Source organism: Coregonus lavaretus (genome assembly GCF_964263955.1).
Source record: "Coregonus lavaretus genome assembly, chromosome: 3".
In the NCBI taxonomy this organism is placed as follows: Eukaryota; Metazoa; Chordata; class Actinopteri; order Salmoniformes; family Salmonidae; genus Coregonus; species Coregonus lavaretus.
In genome coordinates this window covers 49,035,332-49,060,371 of record NC_139990.1, presented here as the reverse complement: position 1 = coordinate 49,060,371, position 25,040 = coordinate 49,035,332, and the positions used below count along the sequence as shown (strand labels likewise).

Sequence of the window (25,040 nt, the reverse complement as noted above, 5' to 3'; positions counted from 1 at the left end):
TTGAGGCTGACGTTGTGGTTGAAGCTCTTGTCACAGCGCTGGCATTGGAAGGGCCTCTCCCCAGTGTGGACGCGCAGGTGTTCAGCTGGCTGGTCTGGGCAAAGGAACGCTGGCACACCTGGCACCTAGCAGGAGCAGCACGTAATGGAAAACATGTTAACACTTTACTGTCCACTCTCAGCTGGTAATACAAACAAAACAGACATTTCAACAGAGGGAGATGTGTTCAGTATCAAACTAACAGAGAAGGCAGTATAAAGCACCAACCTGAAAAATTTGTTGTCACTGTGGCTCAGCTCGTGCCTCTCAAACTTGCTAAATTGGGGGAATTCCTTGTAGCACGCGTGACAAATGTGTCTCTTGGACTCGTGCTGTCTGAGATGGCGGTTCCGTTTCAAGATGTTGTAAAATCCCTGGGGGCATTCGGAGCACCTATAGTGCAACTTTTTGACCCGGTGGTCGTTCTTCTCATGGGTCCACTTGTCTTCCAGGGCCTTGAATGGCTTGAGGCAGAACTTACAGGAGTAGACATACTCCTGACGGTGGAGCCTCTGGTGATGCTTGAGGCCAGCTTCATCCACGCAGCGCTTCCCACAGACAGAACAGCGGTCAACCTCTGTCAACCACCGCATTCTTATTGGCAGACTAAATAGCCTTGGTTTCTCAAATGACTGCCTCGCCTGGTTCACCAACTACTTCTCAGATAGAGTTCAATGTGTCAAATCGGAGGGCTTGTTGTCTGGACCTATGGCAGTCTCTATGGGGGTGCCACAGGGTTCAATTCTTGGGCCGACTCTTTTCTCTGTGTATATCAATGATGTCGCTCTTGCTGCTGGTGACTCTCAGATCCACCTCTACGCAGACGACACCATTTTGTATACATCTGGCCCTTCATTGGACACTGTGTTAACAAACCTCCAAACGAGCTTCAATGCCATACAACACTCCTTCCGTAGCCTCCAACAGCTCTTAAACACTAGTAAAACTAAATGCATGCTCTTCAATCGAAAGCTGCTGGCACCCGCCCACCCGACTAGAATCACTACTCTCGACGGGTCTGACCTAGAGTATGTGGACAACTACAAATACCTAGATGTCTGGTTAGACTGTAAACTCTCCTTCCAGACTCACATTAAGCATCTCCAATCCAAAGTTAAATCTAGAATCAACTTCCTATTTCGCAAACAAAGCCTCCTTCACTCATGCTGCCAAACATGCCCTCGTAAAACTGACTATCCTACCGATCCTTGACTTCGGCGATGTCATTTACAAAATAGCCTCCAACACTCTACTCAGCAAATTGGATGTAGTCTATCACAGTGCCATCCGTTTTGTCACCAAAGCCCCATATACTACCCACCACTGTGACCTGTACGCTCTTGTTGGCTGGCCCTCACTGCATATTCGTCGCCAAACTCACTGGCTCCAGGCCATCTATAAATCACTGCTAGGCAAATCCCCGCCTTATTTTAGCTCATTGGTCACCATAGCAACACCCACCCGTAGAATGTGCTCCAGCAGGTATATCTCATCGACAGGGCTGTAGTCGAACAGGTTGAGAGCTTCAAGTTCCTTGGTGTCCACATCACCAACAAACTATCATGGTCCAAACACACCAAGATAGTCGTGAAGAGGGCACGACAAAGCCTATTCCCCCTCAGGAGACTGAAAAGATTTAGCATGGTTCCTCAGATCCTCAAAATATTCTACAGCTGCACCATCGAGAGCATCCTGACTGGTTGCATCACTGCCTGGTATGGCAACTGTTTGGCCTCCGACCGCAAGGCACTACAGAGGGTAGTGTGTACGGCCCAGTACATCACTGGGGCCAAGCTTCCTGCCATCCAGGACCTCTATACCAGGCAGTGTCAGAGGAAGGCCCTCAAAATTGTCAAAGACTCCAGCCACCCTAGTCATAGACTGTTCTCTCTGCTACCGCACGGCAAGCGGTACCGGAGTGCCAAGTCTAGGTCCAAAAGACTTCTCAACAGCTTCTACCCCCAAGCCATAAGACTCCTGATCAGCTAATCATGACTACCCGGACTATTTGCACTGCCCCCCCACCCCATCTTTTTACGCTGCTGCTACTCTGTTAATTATTTATGCATAGTCACTTTAACTCTACCCACATGTACATATTACTTCAACTACCTCAACTAGCCGGTGCCCCCACACATTGACTCTGCACCGGTACCCCCCTGTATATATAGCCTCCCTACTGTTATTTTATTTTACTTCTGCTCTTTTTTTCACAACACTTTTTTGTTATTGTTTTATTTTACTTTTTTATTAAAAATAAATGCACTGTTGGTTAAGGGCTGTAAGTAAGCATTTCACTGTAATGTCTGCACCTGTTGGCGCATGTGGCCAATAAAATTTGATTTGATTTGATTTGATCTCACTGGTCATCCCCAAAGCCAACACCTCCTTTGGCCGCCATTCCTTCCAGTTCTCTGCTGCCAATGACTGGAACGAACTGCAAAAATCTCTGAAGCTGGAGACTCTTATCTCCCTCACTAACTTTAAACATCAGTTGTCAGAGCACCTTACCGATCACTGCCCCTGTACACAGCCCATCTGAAATTAGCCCACCCAACTACCTAATCCCCATATTGTTATTTATTTTTCTCATTTGCACCCCAGTATCTCTATTTGCACATCATCTCTTGCACATCTATCATTCCTGTGTTAATACTAATTGTAATTATTTTGCACTATGGCCTATTTATTGCCTTACCTCCATAACTTGCTACATTTGCACACACTGTATATATATTTTCTGTTGTATTTTTGACTTTATGTTTTGTTTACCCCATATAAAACTCTGTGTTGTTTTTAATCGCACTGCTTTGCTTTATCTTGGCCAGGTCGCAGTTGTAAATGAGAACTTGTTCTCAACTGGCTTACCTGGTTAAATAAAGGTGAAATAAAATAAAATAAAAACCTATTCTAGTCACACCCTGGACACGATTTCATCATCATATTAGTATTTGCTGATGATCTCCTTAGCAAGTGCGATGTAAGCTGTCTTGGCATCCTCCTTGGACATACCTATAAAATAAGAACGCAAATACAACATTAGAGCAACATCATCTCACATACACACACACACTCACTCACTCACACACACACTCTCACACACAAACACACACATTCTCTCACTCACTCACTCACTCACACTCTCAAACTCTCACTCACTCACTCACACACACACTCACACTCTCCTCCCCCCCCCCCCCATTTCTGTTCCACATGCAGTTTTAATTAAACAAATATACTTTTTGAAGTATTTATTAGGCATTTGTCTTTTTATTCACCCAGGACCCAGATGACAGGCCCAATGCATAAACCTCTTATTATTTTGGTTGTACATTCATTCTATCTGACTACAGTGTAACCAACCAGAAGAAAGTTGACACTGTAAGATCATCTGGTTGGTTTTAACTTTCAATTTTCTTCTGGTTGGTTCTGGGCCAATTTACACTGTAGTCAGATCAAATGAATGTACAACCAAAATAAAAAAAGGGTGTACAGTGCATTCGGAAAGTATTCAGACCCCTTCACTTCTTCCACATTTTGTTAAGTTACAGCCTTATTCTAAAATGGATTAAATAAATGTTTTCCTCATCAATCTACACACAATACCCCATAATGACAAAGTGAAAACAGGTTTGTAGACATTTTAGCAAATGTATACAAGTATTCAGACCCTTTACTCAGTACTTTTTTGAAGCACCTTTGGCAGCAATTACAGCCTCAAGTCTTCTTGGGTATGACACTACAAGCTTGACGCACCTGTATATGCATTGGACCTGTGACTCTAGGTTTTTAATACAATCAGTTGGTTAGATTTATTGCCCCCGTTACTGAAATGGTTGTTCCTGTTCAAATGGTTTAGGTAGTCTTTTTTTATCAAGTTTCCTAACCCTGACAGTCATTCTGAATGTAGGTTGCGAGTGAATAAAAATTCCTACTGTTGGATATCCTAACTCTTGCTGGATTACAATAAGAACTACACATCACTTTGCAAGCCACAATAATGTGACTTGCAGGCCTGATGTGGCCGGTAAACCAGGAGTTTCCTAACACCACTCTGTTAGGGTAAAACTAGGCCATCAAAGTAAGGCCTTATGATATATGTAATGTATTGTCAAGTTAAATTTTAATGATAACATTCACCTAGGTACTTATTTGGTGAAAGCCACAGGCCTTTAAAATGAAAGAATACAACAAACATGTATCTGTCACTAACAAATAGAGTCAAGGGTGGTAACTCTCTACAATTCACTCGAAAAGAAAAGGCACCATGGGAAATATGCTAATTAGGTTTTACACCCAAAACAGTGTAACATGTTGATCAACACTAGTGTTTAACAGAAATAACACTGAGTGTTAATTATCCCATAGTGTTAAATGTGAGTAACACTGGCAAGTGTAATGCAGTGTTCATTTTTTACACTTTCGGTGTGTTACATTTAAGAGTTACAACAAAAAAAAACTGTCGAGTGATATGTACTCTGAGATAGTGTTAAGATGAACTCTTTAAGTGTTGATTTAACACTGCAAAATGTGCTGTGTACATAGTGGGAGCAGCACTGCAACAACATTATTACTTAATATAATAAGTAGTACATGCAATGTTTAATTCTAATAGGCTACAGTCGCCTAGCTATTATTGGTCTTGGAAGCATGACAGCGCTGCATACTTAATCTGCACCCGCATTTTGATGACGGCAGCTGATATCCAATACACCTCAGCATCCTTGCGCACAATTCCGAGATGGCTAGCCAATCAAGCTCTACATTTCTTACGCATTTAAAACAATACACAGGCATGACTCAATAAATAGAGAACATAACGGTAAACGTAGTCTGTATGTACAAGCCTACCTACCACCAGCTACCACATCAGTCAACCACATCTCTTATAAAAACATAGGCCTAAACCCGTTATCTAGATCGACGCATCACTTAGATAGAAGACGTGTACGCCAAGGGTGCAGGGAAAACATAGCCTTCCTGTAGAGACATCACGCCAAGTTCAACTCTGTAGGCTACTGTAGTATTAGACCAAAGTGTCCTCTCGGCTGTGTGAATAGCTCTGACTGCAGTCTGCAGCTGTAACAGACTGGGAGCTTACAGTAAATATCGGTCAAGTCCTCGCGAGTCGGGACCGCAGTGGGGTGGATAGAAACAGCTGATTGGCTGACCTAACATACTGAGACGCGGTGTGTAAAGGACGTTAAAATAAAATAGGACTTAAAAAGGACACTCACATCAATGCAAGCCAATATTCGATTTTTCGCGTTTCATGTCCAAATCATACTGTATTAAATTGATTGTGTAGCTCAATGATATATAGGGACTATTCACTTGCATTGAATTTGTGGCATGTTTAGTATTTGGAGAGTGTTAGGTAAACATTATTGTGTGTGTAATTTGGGTGTAGAAACAGTGATTGATGGAAGATGAGCTATGGTAAGCTACCATCCTACTGGAGCTCAGCTGGACTCCACTCAGTTTTAATTCAGCAGTCTGTGGTTCATGGGCGGCGCACAATTGGCCCAGCGTCGTCCAGGGTAGGGGAGGGAATGGCCGGCAGGGATGTAGCTCAGTTGATAGAGCATGGCGTTTGCAACGCCAGGGTTGTGGGTTCGATTCCCACGGGGGGGCAGTATAAAAAAATATGTATTCACTAACTGTAAGTCGCTCTGGATAAGAGCGTCTGCTAAATGACTAAAATGTAAATGTAAATGTTCTAATTCAGCAGTCTGTGGTTCTGATTCAGAGATATGTGCATCTGAGGGTCTGATTCAGGTGACTGAAGGCTTGGTAGCATCCAGTGGGTCATATGGTTTGTAGCTAGTGTTATTAAGTGGCTTTGGTTTTTCTTAGTAAATTGTAAATATAATATTAGAATATTGTCTGGTGGCCTTTTGCACGCGCCCAAAAAGATGAGCTCAATGCGCGTTTTAAGGGGCGTGGCTCTGTTGAAACGTCATCAGCCACGGTCATACAATATGGCTGCGCCCATGGACACAGCGGAGTACCGGTGTGCACTGACCTACAACTGCTTAAAAAAATATAATTGAGGTAAAAAAGTGACGGCAGTTTGTCGATATGTTTAATTTAGGTTTGTTTGCTAACTTCTTAAAACTACTCGCTATATCTCTGGACATCCTGGGAAATGTGTCTGTCGCTGAGTAACTAGTTAGCTAACTAGCTAGCTAAGTGGGCAAGTGATGTGTAGTAGTGATTGAGGGGGAAACATTGTTACAGGGCAAACTTACTACCTATACTTACAGGTTGGAGGACCACAGTACAGAGCCCTTATTTTACTTTGATCAGACAGTGTAATCGGATTCTAGATCTGCACCTAACCCCAACACTTTCTCATCTACCCTCATAGTCAAAGGCTGTCGTGTTAGTTTTTAAGTGTTAGTTTTTATGGCACAGGTTGTACTGTGCTTACAGGGTTTAAGCCCCGCCCCAGCATCATCCCTCAATCACTACTGTGCATTAACATTCAAGGAGTCAACCCCACAGAACTAGAACAATAGAATATATTATATTTCTATGCTACCCTGCAGGTAAATTTGATAACATATGAGGGTTGAGTCAGCAGCTCATGTGAATTCCTCCTGTCTTCACTCCAGATAAAGATGGCCACTCCAGGCAAAGTGTCGAAAAAGGAGCGGAAGAAGCAGATCCCAGCTAAGACGTCCCTGAACTCCCCCTACAGCCTGCAATGGAGTCCGCTGCAGAGAGATGACGTACACTTCATCCTGGACACTCTGAAGAGCAAACTGTCAGCAACTGGCCTGGAAAAGAAAGAGGTGAAAGGGTTTCGACAGTGGGGGGAAAAGAGAAATAAGAAACTGCCTACAGGACATGACTCGGTAGCCGAGCTCCCACAGATACCCCTCGACACTGTAACACCGGAATGTCCTGTTAAACCCACAGAGCAAGGCTGGACTGACGTAGCCGCTAGGAGGCAGCTGGCCATCGGCATCAATGAGGTCACCAAGGCTCTGGAGAGGAACCAGCTCCGGCTGGTGCTCGTGTGCAAGTCGGTCAAACCGCCGCACATGACGAGCCACCTGATAGCGCTGTGCCGGACGCGAGGCGTGGCGGCATGCCAGGTGCCGTGTCTCAGTGAGAGTGTGGCGGGACTGCTGGGGCTGAAGTGCATCCTGGCACTGGGATTCAGACAAGGGGAAGGGAATGAGGATGGAACATTCTCCGACACTGTGGAAGCCATCCTACCCAGAGTGCCTGCTCTGCAGGTTGCCTGGATACAAAGCCCTCCCAGTGAGACAGGTGCAACAGTTGAGGGGCAGGTAGAAGGGGAAACAGCTGAAGAGGGGCAAATGGTGGTGGAAAAGGGAGAGGAGACAAGGGGCCAAAAACGGAAAATTGAAGACATTTCTCCAGACATGACAGAATCTCCATCCTGCGTACTTCAGCCTCTTAAAGTGAAAAAGATAATTCCCAATCCCGCTAAAATACGGAAACCGAAAACTAAGAAAAAGTAGAAGCAATTTGAACTGAATCAAATGTTTTGGTTTCTCTCATTTTATGTACAAAAGATGACATGAAATGGTAGTGTAGGCAGCCCTAGATGCTGATTGGAGGTAGAGGCCTCTGCTTCCTGTCTAGAAGAAACACTCCCAAAATCCCATGCAGGACTTAAATGATTAAATAAAGAAGACAGCACACTCAGATGTATATCTTTTCTTCTTGTCTGGATGAGTTTATTCGATCAAATGTCCATGCTGGTATAGCTTACGTGTGTATTTGAAACATATTCAGTATTTGGATGAGAGGTCCTGTCTAAACGGTGCTGGTTCTAATTCCTCAGTTCTTTTACAGCCTGCCAAGGAGTTCAATAAAAATATTGTTTTTCAGTTAGAGAAAGCTGTGTGTCATTTCAAAACTACATGTATAAAAACAAACGTCTCTTAAATAAGGCAAGTACTTTGGGTGGTCTCACAATGGGTAGCGGCCAGTCCCAGCCATCCTAGGGCTTCTGTATTGTATCAAAAACTGTCTCATGCTCAAATTCATACAAGCTGAAGTATACATCTACGACAGATCCAACACTCAAGGCGCCCCTGGGACTAATAAACACATGGCTGAATCAGATTTGCGTTTTTGGGGATCCGTTCTATTTCGGCCATCTTTATTTGGATGCCCAGTGTTTAGTGCCATTAACATAGGTGGTCTTCCCTTGCTCAGATGTTGTGTGCCACGTCATCGGCTGTGCCGTCGGTCACCAGATTGCTATAATGTGGTTAGCTGATACGTAAAATACCTATCCAGGCGTTGTGAGATCTGGCATGCATCAGCAACGTCTGAGCAGAGGAACACAACCATTACCTTGGTTAGGGCACGGCCCCAGATGCAGACCACATTCACAGAGCCACACCTCAGAAACACTTAAAGCAAGTAACTCCCCACAAGGGCAGCAGTAAGAATGAGAAATATACAGTGTACAAAACATTTGGAACACCTGCTCTTTCCATGACAAACTGACCAGGGGAAAGCTATGATCCCTTACTGATGTAACTTGTAAATCCACTTCAAAATCAGTGTAGGTGAGGAGACAGGTTAAAGAAGGATTTTTAAGCCTTGAGATGTGCCATTCAGTGGGTGAATGGGCAAGACAAAAGATAAGTGCCTTTGAACAGGGTATGGTAGTATGTGCCAGGGGCACCCGGTTTGAGTGTGTCAAGAACTGCAACGCTGCTTAGGTTTTTCACGCTCAACAGTTTCCTGTGTGTATCAGGAATAGTCCCCCACCCAAAGGATTTCCAGCCAACTTGACAACTGTGGGAAGCATTGGAGTCAACATGGGCCAGCAGTGCTGTGGAACGCTTTCGACACCTTGTAGAGTCCATGCCCCGACGAATTGAGGCTGTTCCGAGAGCAAAAGGGGGTGCAACCCAATATTAGGAAGGTGTTCCTAATGTTTTGTACATTGTGTATTTTCCCCATGTAAACAAAAAAAGATTTCCCCATGTACACAACTCAGTTTCTCACTGACAGGGACACTTGTATATCTAACTGTAGTAACCATGATGACATCAGCAAACAGAACAACAGCTGCTTTATCTCTTCACAGGTTTTGTGTCAAGGTTCCTTCATGTGCTGGATCTTATTCAAGGAGCTGCCTGATACTCCAACCCAATACCTTTATTTATAGGTGAAGATGCCCGTTTGATTTTAACAAATACTGACAGACAGGGGAGGAATGATTACAAAACACACAACATAAAAGCACAATCCTAAATATCAGAATTGTGTGCGGAAAAAAATGGGGACCTTTTTAAAAGAATATATGCTGTTAGCTGCACAAACACAAAAAAAACAGTTTTAAAATGAGAAAATTCCCATCTGGCATTTTATGTTTCTCAGACACTCACATATATTTGAAAAACCTAAACACACAAAACAAACAGAAATAATCAATATAAAATGCACCTGGGGGTTTTTAAGGAGCCTTTTGCTCAGGTAAGAACTTAAGATTTGTGCTTCAAATACATTCTTCCTCAAAAATCCCTAGAATCCCCTCCCCTCCTAACCGTTCATAGGAACACCAAAGTCAATAACATCTACGCTAGTTGTGAAGAAAATACTTTGGATCTTTCCTCTCCCACCCCCCATATCCCACACTACAGGAATAAATATGTTCTGGCATTAAATGTACAGGTTACTACATTTCTGCTCTCTCCAACAAACACAGTTACCAATGCACCTTTTTTAATAAAAAAAGAAAAACATTTTGGATGCAAATCTTCCTTCTCTTCATGTAGTGTGTGTGTGTGTGTGTGTGTGTGTGTGTGTATATGTGTGTAGAGGTGTACTGTACTGTACGAGAGTCTGTCTCAGCAGAGCATGATTTCACATTCAGGATGTTGATGGTTAAAAAGAGTTACCACTTCCGGGTGAGCAGAGAGAATGTTCTGGAGATGCTCACCTCCCGATCACTTTGATTGTTGTCATTCTCTTCTCCTGTGTGTCCAGGTCGAGCGACGACCTTTGACCTCTAACTGAGTGTGTAGCAGTCACAGACAGACTAGTTATTGAAGAACAAGGCCAACCTGAAACAGAGCGACAGAGATAGAATCATAATTAGAATTATTGATTGATTGATTATCCATTATGAAATCCTTTCACATGCTCACAGAACACCCAGGAATTCACCCCACCTTCTTGACACACACACACACACACACGCCTCACCATGTCGGGGTCCATGGGGGGACATTTCCAGTTAAAGAGGTAATACTGCAGGTTGCCGTCTCCGATGCCAAATTTGAGCTTCTCCAGAAACACCTTGTTCTCCATCAGGTCCAGAGCATTAAACACATCAAAGCCTTTCTGTGTGACACACAAACACACACCATTTAGATGGACGTGATCGTAGTTCTGTTGAACCTTTGTATTTATGTTGGGAAAAGTGTGTGTGTGTGTGTGTGCGCGCGCAGTACCAGTTTGGCCAGTATGAGAGTGTCATTCATCAGGTCCAGTAGTGGAACGTGTGTGTAAACACTGTAGAAGGAGTAAGCAGCCTTCAGACTTCTGTGCTGTGGATGGTGCATCACTGTGGAGGGCAGGGTGTAGAAACTAGTGAAGTCTGTCAACACACCACCGGCACCCTGATGGGGGTAAACACAGATGTCAGTATCGATACTGAACAAAAATATAAAATGCAACATGCAACAATTTCAACGACTTTACTGTGTTACAGTTCATATAAGGAAATCAGTCAATTGAAATAAATTCCTTAGGCCCTAATCTATGGAAATCACATGACTGGGAAGGGGCGCAGCCATTGGCCCACCCATTTGGAAGCCAGGCCCACCTACTTGGGACAGGCCCAGCCAATCAGAATGGGCTTTTACCCACAAAAGGGCTTCATTACAGACAGAAATACTCCTCAGTTTCATCAGCAGTCCGGGTGGCTGGTCTCAGACGATCCCGCAGGTGAAGAAGCCGGATGTGGAGGTCCTGGGCTGGCGTGGTTACACGTGGTCTGTGGTTGTGAGGCCGAATTCTCTAAAACAACGTTGGAGGCGGCTTATGGTAGAGAAATTAACATTAAATTATCTGGCAACAGCTCTGGTGGACATTCCTGCAATCAGCATGCCAATTGCACACTCCCTCAAAACTTGAGACATCTGTGGTATTGTGTTGTGTGACAAAACTGCAAATTTTTGAGTGGCCTTTTATTGTCCCCAGCACAAGGTACACCTGTGTAATGATCATGCTGTTTAATCAGCTTCTTGATATGCTAAACCTGTCAGGTGGATGGATTATCTTGGCATGGAGAAATGCTCTCTAACAGGAATGTAAGCAAATTTGCACACAAAATATGAGAGAAATAAGCTTTTTGTGCTTATGGAACATTACTGGGATCTTTTATTTCAGCTCATGAAAAATGGGACCAACACTTTACATGTTGCGTTTATATTTTTGTTCAGTATATCCACCTAATTATCTAATTGAACAGACAAAAAGACAGACCCCTACCTCCTGAGTGGCGCAGTGGTCTAAGGCACTGCATCGCAGTGCTAACTGTGCCACTAGAGATCCTGGTTCGAATCCAGGCTCTGTCGCAGCCGGCCGCGACCGGGAGACTCATGGGCGGCGCACAATTGGCCCAGTGTCGTCCAGGGTAGGGGAGGGAATGGCCGGCAGGGATGTAGCTCAGTTGATAGAGCATGGCGTTTGCAACGCCAGGGTTGTGGGTTTGATTCCCACGGGGGGCCAGTATAAAAAAAAAAAAATTATTCACTAACTGTAAGTCGCTCTGGATAAGAGCGTCTGCTAAATGACTAAAATGTAAATGTAAATGTACCTCCACTACGAATGTGTCTATAATGTTGTCCTGAGGGAGGAACCAGTGTGCCACCTCCTCCTCGCCCATAGAGGGCGCCAGCTGGAAACGTCTCATGTGCTTCTGCAGCAGCTCCGTCACCTGACGCACGTCACGCCTCTCCATCGCCCGCAAGCCCGGGGTCTTAGTGCTCTACAGAGCCAGAGAGAAAGGGGAGTTATATACATACACCCAGCATCACACTTCTCACACAGGCTTGTAACAATAAAGCAAAGTTCATTAGCACCCTCGGTTGGGGGAAAAGTGTCTTGCTCAGTGTAGGATAAATGTGATAAATGGTGGAAGTGTAACATTGTGTGTGTTCTTACGTCCGGTAGTCTATACAGTTTCATGGTTCTCTGCAGCGTCATGTTTCTGCTCAGGTGAGAGAATTTCACCTCCACCAGCTTCCTGGGGTTCAGAGAACGATGCCAGTACCTGTCCACAAAACACAATACTCCAGTTACATACTCTAGTTACAGTCAACTTAATACAGCGAGGCAACTTATGTTATGCATTCTCATTCTGTGAAGACAAATTCATGAATTGTATGTGTGTGTGTGTGTGTGTGTGTGTGTACCTGCAGGTAGACACAGGTTTGGGTAGTACCACTCCTGCCGTGTAGACGGCCTGGAATATACCCTCCAAGTTAACCCTTCGTGTGATCTCCCTGATCAGAACTGGAGCCACACGCTTCGAACGCAATTTCTTATGGACACACAAGAAGTTTATCTCAACCATCTTCTTTAAGCTGGAGAGAGAAAGAGAGAGAGAGAGAGAAAGAGAGAGAGTGAGAAAGAGAGAAAGAGGGGGAAAAAGTGTGCATCAAGTTCAGCACTGACATGCACCTGTCCACGATGTTGATGTGTGTCCGATGTGTGGTTAGGGTCTGTGTGTGTATGTGTGTGGGGGGGGGGGGGGAGGGGGGGTTGGGTGTGTGTGTGTGTGTGTGTGACTCACGTGTCATATATGTGGATATCAGCAGGAATGGCACTGATGAAACCAACCAGTTTCTTATTGGAGGAAACCCTCACCCCACAATGCCACTGGGGCAACCAGCCTGGAGGACGCAACGCCCTGAGGGAGAAGGAGAAAAAGAGAGAAAGAAAGAGAGAGAGAGAAAGAGAGAGAAAGAGAGAGAAAGAGAGAGAGAAAGAAAAAAAAAAAAAAGGAAGTAGAGTAGTTTAGACAGAGGCCAAACACAGACAGTTGAACATAATCTAAGTCGAGTATGGATTTCACTTCTTACCATTTGAGAAAGTTGGGTGAGTAATCAAATCTAAACATGTTGTCATCATCCTCCACATAGTTCTCATTCAACAAGGTGTACAACTCCTTCAGCTGAAAGAGAGACAGAGAGAGAAAGAGAGTCTTAGTAAAGTCTTCCGATAGCAAGACCTAGATGTCTGGTGGCACTGAATATAAACTTTTTAAACACAAAGAAACATACACACACTCACCACGTCAGCGTTGCTGAGGTCCAGAGTGTCCCACATAAAGCCCTGAGGTAGAGAGTAGGGCTCCTGTCTGATGTTGTCCTTGTCAGCCTCGATGGGCCCATGGCTCGTTACAACCTCATCTGCCAAAACACAACCAGACAATCACAACCACACAATCACAACCAGCTACACAATCACAACCAGCCACACAATTACAATCAATCAACCACACAATCACAAAATACAGGAAATACAGCCAGTGTTTTCTTACTATAATAATCTGCTTCACTTTCTCTGATTGTGGGAGTACTGTATCTGTACAATATTTACAGTGCATCTAGAAAGTTTACACCCCCTAGAACCGTTTTCACATTTTGTTGCGTTACAAAGTGGTATTGAAATAGATTTAATTGTATTTTTTTGTCATTGATCTATACAAAATACTACACAAAATACTCAAAATTCTACACATTTTTACAAATTAATAAACATTTCATACTTAAATAGTCATTGCATAACTATTCAGCCCCTTTGTTTAGGCAAGCCTAAATTAGTTCAGAAGTAAAATTTGGCTTAACAAATCACATATGTTATATGGACTCGGTGTGAAATAATAGGGGTTGACATGATTTTTGAATGACTACCCCTTCCTCTGTCCCCCATACATAAAACATCTGTAAGGTCTCTGTGAAGTATTGAATTTCAAGCACAGATTCAACTACAAAGACCAGCGAACTTTTCGAAAGCCTCATAAAGGGCAGTGATAGGTAGATGGGTAAAAATAACAAATCAGACATTGAATATATCTTTATGCATGGTCAAGTTAATAATTATGCTGTGAATATTGTATTAAACCACCCAGACACATCAAAGATGCAGTAGTCCTTCTGAACTGAGCTGCAGGACAGGAAGGAAACTGCTTAGGGATGTCACCATGATGCCATTGGTGATTTTAAAACAGCTATAGAGTTCGATGGCCGTGATGGGAGAAAACTGAGGATGGATCAACAACATTGTTGTGACTCCACAATAATGACCTAAATGACAGAGTGAAAAGAAGAATACAAATATTCCAAAACATGCATATGTATGGAACAAGGGACTAAAGTAATACTGCAAAAAAATATGGCAAAGCAATACACTTTTTGGCCTAAATGCAAAGTCTAATGTTTGGGGCAAATCCATCAATGAGTAACTGCCTCCTTATTTTTAAGCATGGTGGTGGCTGCATCATGGTGTGGGTATGCTTGACACCAGCAAAGACTGGGGAGTTTTTCAGGATGTAAAGAAACGGGATGGAGCTAAACTCAGGCAAAATCCTAGAGGAGAACCTGCTTCAATCTGCTTTACACCAGACACTGTGAATGTTCCTGAGCGGCCAATATAGTTTTGACTTGAATCTGTTTGAAAATGTATGTCAAGACTTGAAAATTGCTGTCTAGCCATGATCCCCAACACCTTGACAGAGCTTGAAGAATTTTGAAAAGAATAATTTACAAATATTGCACAATACTGGTGTGCAAAGCTCTTATGAGACTTACCCAAGAAGACTCAAAGCTGTAATCGCTGCCAAAGGTGTTTCTAACATGTATTGACTCAGGGGACTGAATACTTATCTAATCAAAGTATATTAGTGTTTAATCTGCAGCCCGCCTGGTGTTCAACCTTCCCAAGTTGTCACCCTGCTCCTCCGCACACTCCACTGGCTTCCAGTTGAAGTTTGCATCCACTACAAGACCATGGTACTTACCTATGGAGCAGCAAGAAGAACTGCCTCTCCTTACCTTCAGGCTATGCTCAAACCCTACACCCCAACCCGAGCACTCCGTTCTGCCACCTCTGGTCTCTTGGCCCTCCCACCCCTACGGGAGGGCAGCTTCCGCTCAGCCCAGTCCAAGCTCTTCTCTGTCCTGGCAGCCCAATGTTGGAACCTGCTTCCGAAAACACCTGAAACCCTACCTCTTCAAATAGTATCTTAAATAATCCCACAGCATCCCCCACCAAAATAAAAAATAAATAAATGCCTCCTTAAAAGCTCTTTGAGGAAAAATGTACTTACTATGTCTGTGATATGTGGTTGTCCCACCTAACTACCTTAAGATGAATGCACTAACTGTAAGTCACTCTGGATAAAAGCATCTGTTAAATGACAAAGATTGACATTTTTTATTAATATACAGTACCAGTCAAAAGTTTGGACACACCTACTCATTCAAGGGTTTTTCTTTACTTTTACTATTTTCTACATTGTAGAATAATAGTGAAGACATCAAAACTATGAAATAACACATATGGAATCATGTAGTAACCAATTTTTTTTTTAACAAATCAAAATATATTTGAGATTTGAGATTCTTCAAATAGCCACCCTTTGCCTTGATGACAGCTTTGCACACTCTTGGCATTCTCTCAACCAGCTTCATGAGGAATGCTTTTCCAACAGTCTTGAAGGAGTTCCCACATATGCTGAGCACTTGTTGGCTGCTTTTCCTTCAGTCTGCGGTCCAACTCATTCCAAACCATCTCAATTGGGTTGAGGTTGGGGGATTGTGGAGGCCAGCACTCCATCACTCTCCTTCTTGGTCAAATAGCCCTTACACAGCCTGGAGGTGTGTTTTGGGTCATTGTCCTGTTGAAAAACAAATGATAGTCCCACTAAGCGCAAACCAGATGGGATGGCGTATCGCTTCAGAATGCTGTGGTAGCCATGCTGGTTAAGTGTGCCTTGAATTCTAAATAAATCACTGACAGTGTCACCAGCAAAGCACCCCCACACCATCACACCTCTCCTCCATACTTCACGGTGGGAACCACACATGCGGAGATCATCTGTTCACCTACTCTGCGTGTCACAAAGACACAGAGGTTGGAACCAAAAATCTCAAATCTGGACTCAGACTAAAAGGACAGATTTCCACCGGTCTAATGTCCATTGCTCGTGTTTCTTGGCCCAAGCAAGTCTCTTCTTATTATTGGTGTCCTTTAGTAGTGGTTTCTTTGCAGCAACTTGACCATGAAGGCCTGATTCACGCAGTATCCTTTGAACAGTTGATGTTGAGATGTGTCTGTTACTTGAACTCTGTGAAGCATTTATTTGGGTTGCAATTTCTGAGGCTGGTAACTCTAATGAACTTATCCTCTGCAGCAGAGGTAGCTCTGGGTCTTCCTTTCCTGTGGTGGTCCTCATGAGAGCCAGTTTCATCATAGCGCTTGATGGTTATTGAGACTGTACTTGAAGAAACGTTCAAAGTTCTTGAAATGTTCCGTATTGACTGACCTTCATGTCTTAAAGTAATGATGGACTGTCGTTTCTCTTTGCTTATTTGAGCTGTTCTTGCCATAATATGGACTTGGTCTTTTACCAAATAGGGCTATCTTCTGTATACTTTTTTGGTTACTACATGATTCCATATGTGTTATTTCATAGTTTTGATGTCTTCACTATTATTCTACAATGTAGAAAATAGTGAAAATAAAGAAAAATGGGGGCGGCAGGTAGCTTAGTGGTTAAGAGCGTTGTGCCAGTAATCGAAAGGTCGCTGGTTATAATCCCCGAGCCGACTAGGTGAAAAATCTGTCGATGTGCCCTTGAGCACATAACCCTAATTGCTCCTGTAAGTTGCTCTGGATAAGAGCGTCTGCTAAATGACAAAAAAAAACACAAAAAAAACATGGAATGAGTAGGTGTCCATACATTTGACTGGTACTGTATATATAAAAAAAACATTCTTCCACTAAGTATTTTGTGTAGATCATTGACAAAAAGTGACAATTAAATCCCAATTTGTAACAAAATGTGAAGACATCCAAGGGAGGTGTAGACTTTCTATAGGCACTGTATATGTCCGTCAGTTTGTCTACATCCAGCACCTCCTCCACTGCCTCTCTACCGACATCTGCTGCCAGCACCCCTCCACCAGAGGTACCCCTCCGGCTAAGGAACCTAATGCAAGCCCTCAGCATGTCTCTAGCCCAGGCCAAGGAGAGAGCTCACCAGAAACGCTCATCCAAGAAGGCCCCTGCCATGGACTGGAGCAAGAGGAACGAACTCTTCAGTAACCTATAAATCACACGTTTCCTTCCGTCTTTCTCTGGCCCTCACTCCCTCTTTAGCTCTCTCGCAAGCAGACACACACACACAACAATGTATGATGTGAACAGTGTTAATATTTTGTGATTTCATGATTTTCATGTGCTAAGTGAAGGGTTTTCCATTTTTATTTAAAAACAAATTGAAACGCCACTCCTGAATAAGAAACAATGTAATTAACAATTTAAAGATGGAAAAACAATGTACATTTTACATCTAGTAGAGTAGAATGATGAAGAAATAAAAGATGATGGGATATATGGAAAATAAGAATTAACATATTGCTAGTGAGTAATCGATCTAGTGATATGGTGTGTGTGTTATGCACTCACTAACTGTAAGTCGCTCTGGATAAGAGTGTCTGCTAAATGACTAAAAATGTAAATGTAAATGTTGTGTAGCTTAATAAAAGTGTGTGATCGAGTGTTTATGTCTCACTCACTGTGTGTGTGTGTGTGTGTGTGTGTCCCTACTCACTGAGTTTAGGTACAGGCTGTGTGTCCCAGAACTGGTACTTGTGTTTGGTGGCCTCGTCGATGCTCTTAGCTGGTCCCTGGCAGGACAGCAACTCCATGGCCCTCTGGATGTCCTGCAGCTTCTGCATGGGCAGCCCTGGGTTCTACACACAGGTGAGAAGGTTACAACACACACACACTCAGAGAGAAAGAGAGAGAGGCCAAATCCCAAATGGACCCCTTACGACCTATGCACTTGTGGAGATCTGAGAGGATTTGATTGGTATATGCAATATGGTGTAACTTCCACCTAGCCTATCTCAGGGCAAGGTGGCGCTATTACCCTATTGCTTACACCTGTCAAATCCAGTCAGATCTCCACAAGTGCATAGGGCTTGATTTGGAATTGGGCCAGGGGGAGAGAGAGAGGTTAGGCACCTTTATCTCCTGTGAGTCTGAGGCAGAGTCTGACTTGGCCCCTCCTGAGCTCGGCTTCTCTTTCTTTCTCTTCTGTTTCTTCTTCTTCTTCTTAGCCCCCAAGTCTCCCCCCGGACTCCTACACACACAGACAGATTTGATAGCTAGCTGGCTACATCTCTGCTCTGGAGTAAAGGTTAACTGGCAGTAGTAGTAGTAGTGTCATGCAAGTGGAAGCTGTCATGCTGAATAATTAAAGTCAGGCTAAAATGGGGGCCAAATTATGCATACACTACGTGAGTTGCAGGACATTTATAAATCTACGATTATCGCTGTTGGCTATAGTGGGTATACCTCAGTGGGTGTACGCGGAACGGAGAAGCCATCGCTCTGCCTAACAACAACGTTTAGCTTTCAGACGGTTTTAGGTCTAGCCTGCTTCTGTAACGTCAGAGAAGGATAGCCAAGGATATGCGCTGCCGTTAGCTAGCTAGCAAATGCGCCAGTAGTATAAAACAAAATAAGCCTTTTAGTTAGATAAATATATGCATTTAGCTTATGCCCTTCCATTGACGCAATTGCTTTAAATATAAACAAGTCAATCCTACAGGCTACACACATGCTGAACAGGCAATTTAGCTAGCTGGCCAGTTAGCTAGCAATTACTACATAACGCCTAGCACGCTGAGTCTCATTCATTCAAATGAAAAGCTAGCTTTAATTTATATGGCTACACTGCCATGACATCCACTAGCCAGCAGGACTCAGACAACAGAGGTCCATCATCACATAAAAACATTATTAGCGAACAGGGCATCTATGGGCCTTGGTCGTAAATAAACTAAACGTTAGACGTGTGCGCGAGCTCTTTATCCAAAGAATCTCATCCACCCCCTACACAGCACCGGGCCATCAGAGCGTGGAAGCGTGCTTCCCCGGACTGCTGCGTTTTGTCTGGTTGGAGAAGCCGAGCCTCACCCTTGCATATGTTCATTCTCCTCCTCGTTATCGCCATCTATTCCGCAGGTATCCTGGTCGTCCAGCTCCAGGCTCTGCTGGCTGGCTGCGGACTCGCTATCCTCCGCCATCATGGATGAAAACATATATATTTATATAAAAAAATATGCTGAATGATACAGGCGACAGGGAGGGATGGAAAAAACAAAGAGGGTTAAGTCTGAAATAGCGCCATCTAGTGGCCAATCACATCGCAGCACGTTTGCAGCGCAGTAGGCTACGTTCCCAAATCACATCACAGCGATACAAGGAGAGGTCAGTGATACACTACATGATCAAAAGTATGTGGACACCTGCTCGTCGAACATCTCATTCCAAAATCATGTGCATTAATATGGAGTTGGTCCCCCCTTTGCTGCTATAACAGCCTCTACTCTTCTGGGAAGGCTTTCCACTAGATGTTGGAACATTGCTGCAGGGTCTTGCTTCCATTCAGCCACAAAGGCATTAGTGAGGTTAGGCCTGGCTCGCATTCGGCGTTCCAATTCATCCCAAAGGTGTTCGATGGGGTTGAGGTCAGGGCTCTGTGCAGGCCAGTCAAGTTCTTCCACACCAATCTCACCAAACCATTTCTGTATGGGCCTCGCTTTGTGCACAGGGGCATTATCATGCTGAAACAGGAAAGGACCTTCCTCAAACTGTTGCCACAAAGTTTGAAGCACAGAATCGTCTAGAATGTGATAGAATCGTCTAGAATGTGATTGTATGCTGTAACGTTAAGATTTCCCTTCTCTGGAACTAAGGGGCTTAGCCCGAACCATGAAAAACCGCCCCAGACCATTATTCCTTCTCCACCTAACTTTACAGTTGACACTATGCATTGGGGCAGGTAGCGTTCTTCTCCTGGCATCTGAAAAACCCAGATTCGTCTGTCGGTCTGCCAGATGGTGAAGCGTAATTCATCACTCCAGAGAACGCGTTTCCACTGCTCCAGAGTCCAATGGCTGCGAGCTTTACACCACTCCAGCCGACGCTTGGCATTGCGCATGGTGATCTTAGGCTTGTGTACAGTTGCTCGGCCATGGAAACCCATTTCATGAAGCTCCGGACGAACAGTTATTGTGCTGACGTTGCTTGCAGAGGCAGTTTGGAACTCGGTAGTGAGTGTTGCAACTGAGGACAGATGATTTTTACGAGCTACGCGCCTCAGCACTCGCCGGTCCCGTTCTGTGCGCTTGTGTGGTCTACCACATCACGCTGAGTCGTTGTTGCTCCTAGACATTTCCACTTCACAATAACAGCACTTACAGTTGACCGGGGCAGCTCTAGCAGGGCAGACATTTGACGAACTGACTTGTTGGAAAGGTGGCATCCTATGACGGTGCCACGTTGAAAGTCACTGAGCTCTTCAGTAAGGCCATTCTACTGCAAATGTTTGTCCATGGAGATTGCATGGCTGTGTGCTCGATTCTATACACCTGCAGCAACGGGTGTGGCTGAAATAGCCGAATCCACTAATTTGATGGGGTGTTCACATACTTTTGTATATATAGTGTAGATCAAAAGTTATCATATATATTTTTTTTTAACACATCAGCATTGCCACGCTATGGAGTGCGTCTGCCAGCTACTGAATTTGGGGGGAAACGGCTGAGCTGCAAGTTCTCTGGCCGTTATGTCCCAATATGGCCATCAGTGGGTTGATATACTGCTCTCTTAAATCCGCCCGTTAGTAACTGCCAACCGGGAAAGCCTTGAGGGGGGAGTCAGGTTCTCCCAGTCAGCAAGATGTTGATCGATTTCTTGTCTATATACAGGTCCGTCAAAAGGAGCATGAAATCTGACAAGCCTAATGGAAACAAATAGGTCAAACATAAGTGAATGAAAAGCTTTACTATAATTCAGTGTGGCTCAGTGCTGAAGAACATGTAGCCATGACTACTGCATTAGTTATCAGATACATTAACAAAAACCATAAGAGCAGAATGTGAACCATGCATCCGGATACAGTCTAATCCTGAAGCTTGCCCACATTTGACGTTGATCTACAGAGGATGACTCAATTATGTTCTCCTTAATTCTACTACACCCAAACCTGCTCTATAGTCTCTAGACTAGTGCTAAACAATCCACAGAAGATGCAGAAGTCCAGTTTGTCTCTTTATTCAGAATAATAAGCGTAAATTATAATACAAGCAACCAGTTAAGACATTTAGAATGGAGGGTACAGTAACATACAGTACTCTCCCAGAGTGGTTACTATGGTGATGGAGTACAGAGAGAGAGAGAGAGGATGAGGGGTCATTCACAACACTAGCTCACACGTCAACATGTAGAGAGAACTATATACACTGTAATATGCCTCAGATGTCATATGCTGTCCCACACACACATGACCTGCAGTATATCGTCTGCACATGCTTGCTCAGAAAGACATGACTACATAGACGGGCCCACACACTCAAGCTGACAAAACACAGGCACACAGAGGCAGATGCAAAAGTCAATAAACAATCTAGCTATAGCCACACAGCATCCTCCCTTTGTGACTGAGGAGAGGAGAGAGGGGGGTTACTGCATGCCGTCTGCCAGGGACAGAGGGAGGAGAGGAGAGAGGGATGAGGTAGTGGAGGGTTAGAGCTCAACAGGGGAGAGGAGAAATAAATAGCTAGTTGAACTGATCAACTGATGTGTACGAGTCAACTTGTTCAAAGGCACTTGGAGAACGAGGAAGTCGATTATAGTGGTTTCAAAACGACAGGATGCAGTTTGGTATCAGAGAAAAGGCTTGGGTGTGCGTGTGTTAAAACTCTGTACTTACAGTAAGGGAAAAAAACAATAAAACATATCCGAGTAGAAAATAGCATAAACTCATTTGAGTAAAATAGTTTGGCAACTAAAATCACAGAGTACTTAAAATTACAAAACAAGGCATCTCAAGCAACTGTATAAAAGTGATGCATAGCCGTTCAGAGCAAAGTATGCCGAAGTCAGTGGTTCAACACCTAAAAACCTTCATATAAAACCTCACTGGTATAGTGCTGCAATATCCACAGTCACCAACAGAGGGGGGTGTATCCCATTATCTGATTCACCAGTCGTGTGGATGGGAAGTTGAAGTTACACATACACTGATCTAAGGTACCCTAATGTTGGAAAGTGGAAAACTAAAAAAAGAACAAAACAAAATATATTTTAGTGTCACATACACCGGATAGGTGTAGTGAAATGTGTTGTTTTACAGGGTCAGCCATAGTAGTACAGCGCCCCTGGAGCAAATTAGGGTTAAGTGCCTTGCTCAAGGGCACATCGATAGATTTATCACCTTGTTGGCTCGGGTATTTTCGAACCATTGACCTTTCCGTTACTGGCCCAACGCTATAACCGCTAGGCTACCTGCCGCCCAGATTAAGACTTGTGGGGGGAAAACTGATCGTAGATCTGTGCTCTGGGCAACGTCTACCTGCAGAATTATACATTAGAGTACATTTGAGTAGCTTCCTTTCCTGCCGTATGTATATCCTGTGTCCTAGTTACTGTTCTTAAAACACTACTACCCCTTCTACCTAGACCTGCCAATAGACATCCGCCATATTGCTTTTACTTGTCCGATGCTTTTCAGATCAGTGGACTGAAGCAGATAAGACTGAGGAAAGGAAGCTGCTGATAAGTATTGAAGCACACTCATTGTCTGTCTCTGCTTCATTCTACAGCCTCTTTTTGCTGGCTAATTTACTAAAGGCATAGCAGTTGTGCATAACATGTTCTCTGACGTTGTTTTTTTAACTTCAGGAGTTCATCTGTATCACTCAGACAAAGTCTCTATGGCATGTCTAGTCAGTGGCCTGTCCATGTAGTGTGGGGCTAGGATGACACACAGTAAGGATTAGACATGTCATAAAAGAGATTAGGATGTATGGAGTTCCAACGGAGTTCCAACTGTTCCAATCGTTTCCATTCACTGACAGTTCCATTTAGCTCCCAGTGCAGATGTACTTCCTGAATGGTCTGGACATCTATAGCTGGCTAATCCTTCTTCATGTCACTCTGGGGTGGGGTGGTGGGGGGAAGTAATGTCATAGTTCAAGGGTCAGAGGTTATTTGAGGTTAAAGGCTGCCAGTAGGGGGCGCTCCTCCCTCTTCTGCCAGGGGCTCTTCTTCTCCTCCTCTCCGTGGTCATCAGGGGCAACAGCCAGTAGGGCTGTCTGGTCATGCTCAGTCCTGAAGACCACGCCTTCTGGCTCTGGGAGGGGGGGTGGGGAGGAGGAGGAGGGGGAGGAGAGGGGTGAAGGAGCCTCTTCCTGTATCATCCCCTCTCCTCTGTGTTCCTCCTCTTCTTCTTCTTGATGTCCCTGTGTGTTCTGCAACACTGGACCCAAAGGGCTGTCCTGGGGGCTACACTCAGGAGTCTCCCCCTCCTCCTCGCTGTCCGGCCCGTCCAGGTCATCCACATATACCAGCTGGGTGTAGGCCATGGCAGGAGGGCCGCTCTTTGTCCTCCCCCTCTCTCTTTCCCTCTCTCCTACCCCCCTCCGCCCCGCTCTGGGCTCGTTCAGGTCCACACCGGAGTCCAGACTTGCGTCGTTTCCGTTGACATGTCTACCACCACTGTTGTTACCATGGCTACCTCCTCCCCCTGGATTCCCCTTGGCTTGTCCAGCCCGCTGCAAGTCTATGTAAGAGTGTCTGATGGCGTTAGACCGACCGTCCAATGAGACGAACCAGGCGCGTGGGTGTGTGAGGGGCTTCCCTCCCCTCAGTTCCATCAGTTTCTTCTCGGCCAATAGCGTGTCCTCGCCGTTCATTTGCATAATCCCTGCCTCCCCAAGTGCTGTCGGGATAGACAGGGACTCTGATAGGCTGCTCCACTCCCCTTGCCCCTCTCTTAGTCCCTGGTTGGCTGAGGCGGTGGCATAGTCGGTGTGTGTTTGCCCCAGAGGCTGCTGGGAGTGTGAGGCGTTGAGCTCAGCCTGGATGGTCTCCAGGTCACTCTGCTGGTCAGTCTGTAAGAACAGGGCCTGGCCACACAGCGGGTGTTCCCCCGGCAGGCGCATGTAGTGGGCTGGGATCACCAGGGTGGGCCGGATCCTCCTGGGGTAACCGTCTCCTCCACTCAGCAGGTCCACAGAGCCACAGCACAGCAGCTGGCCCGGCCTGGGGAGGGAGAGGGGCAGGGAGCCCAGGTGGTCCACAGATCGGGACAGGAAGTAGTCTGGGGGTCTGCGCTCACACCCCTCCCCTCTGATAGGGGAGACAGGTGGAGAGCAGGGGGAGGTAGCCTCACACACACTAGTCGCTCCCTCCCCCACACCACTCAATTGAGCTGCCGACGCCTGCACCTGATTTGAGGATGAAAGTCTATCTGGGAGCTGATTGGTAGATGAGCAGATGGAGGTGTATGATTGGCGGTAGCCGGCATCCGTCCCGGTGGAGAGGGCTGACTTTAACGGGAATGTCTCCACAGACTGACGGTAGTCTTTGCTGCGCGGCGTCAGGTTGCCTAGCGATGAGCCATGACGACTTTGGCTGTGGTTGCCTAGCGACATGCGACTGTGGTTGCCATGGGAGACCAAGTCATGGCAATCGTAGGAGGAGGGTTTGAGCATGGGCGTGGTCATGTCGGGTTCTGTTGTCGTAGAGACCAGCTCCAAATGAACCTAAAGATGAGACAAGATTTTAGTGTCAGTTTCCACAGACAGTAGCACAGCGCCATTTCTAACATGCTCTTCAAAGAAAATATACAGATGACACAGGGGAACAATAACATGAATACACACTAACACAAAAGTGAAAAAACAGAA

The 25,040-nt window shown here is 44.8% G+C and overlaps 3 protein-coding genes across 3 annotated transcripts in view; 1 reads left to right on the top strand and 2 right to left on the bottom strand.

Annotated features, from left to right (window-relative positions):
• The first annotated feature begins 6,003 nt into the window (after nucleotides 1–6,003).
• LOC311110097 (ribonuclease P protein subunit p38-like) lies at nucleotides 6,004–7,906 on the top strand. Its single transcript, XM_084152971.1, has 2 exons — nucleotides 6,004–6,093; nucleotides 6,657–7,906. The coding sequence occupies exon 2, from the start codon at nucleotides 6,663–6,665 to the stop codon at nucleotides 7,533–7,535; it is 873 nt and encodes a 290-aa protein (XP_084009097.1). The 5' UTR covers nucleotides 6,004–6,093; nucleotides 6,657–6,662; the 3' UTR covers nucleotides 7,536–7,906.
• Nucleotides 7,907–10,082: 2,176 nt separating this feature from the next.
• On the bottom strand, nucleotides 10,083–19,370 carry LOC311107675 (glycylpeptide N-tetradecanoyltransferase 2; the record flags this gene model as incomplete). The annotated part of the gene is made up of 12 exons (XM_084150196.1): nucleotides 10,083–10,103; nucleotides 10,246–10,383; nucleotides 10,494–10,661; nucleotides 11,864–12,034; nucleotides 12,211–12,319; nucleotides 12,462–12,632; nucleotides 12,842–12,958; nucleotides 13,131–13,222; nucleotides 13,342–13,460; nucleotides 17,888–18,029; nucleotides 18,304–18,421; nucleotides 19,261–19,370. The coding sequence occupies 12 exons, from the start codon at nucleotides 19,368–19,370 to the stop codon at nucleotides 10,083–10,085; spliced, it is 1,476 nt and encodes a 491-aa protein (XP_084006322.1).
• Nucleotides 19,371–21,393: 2,023 nt separating this feature from the next.
• The window catches only part of LOC311123699 (protein FAM171A1-like), a 28,647-nt gene continuing 25,000 nt past the window's right edge, over nucleotides 21,394–25,040 (bottom strand). Inside the window, 1 exon segment of the mRNA XM_084158209.1 lies at nucleotides 21,394–24,896. Coding sequence (XP_084014335.1) covers nucleotides 23,337–24,896 — 1,560 coding nt within the window. The 3' untranslated portion in view covers nucleotides 21,394–23,336.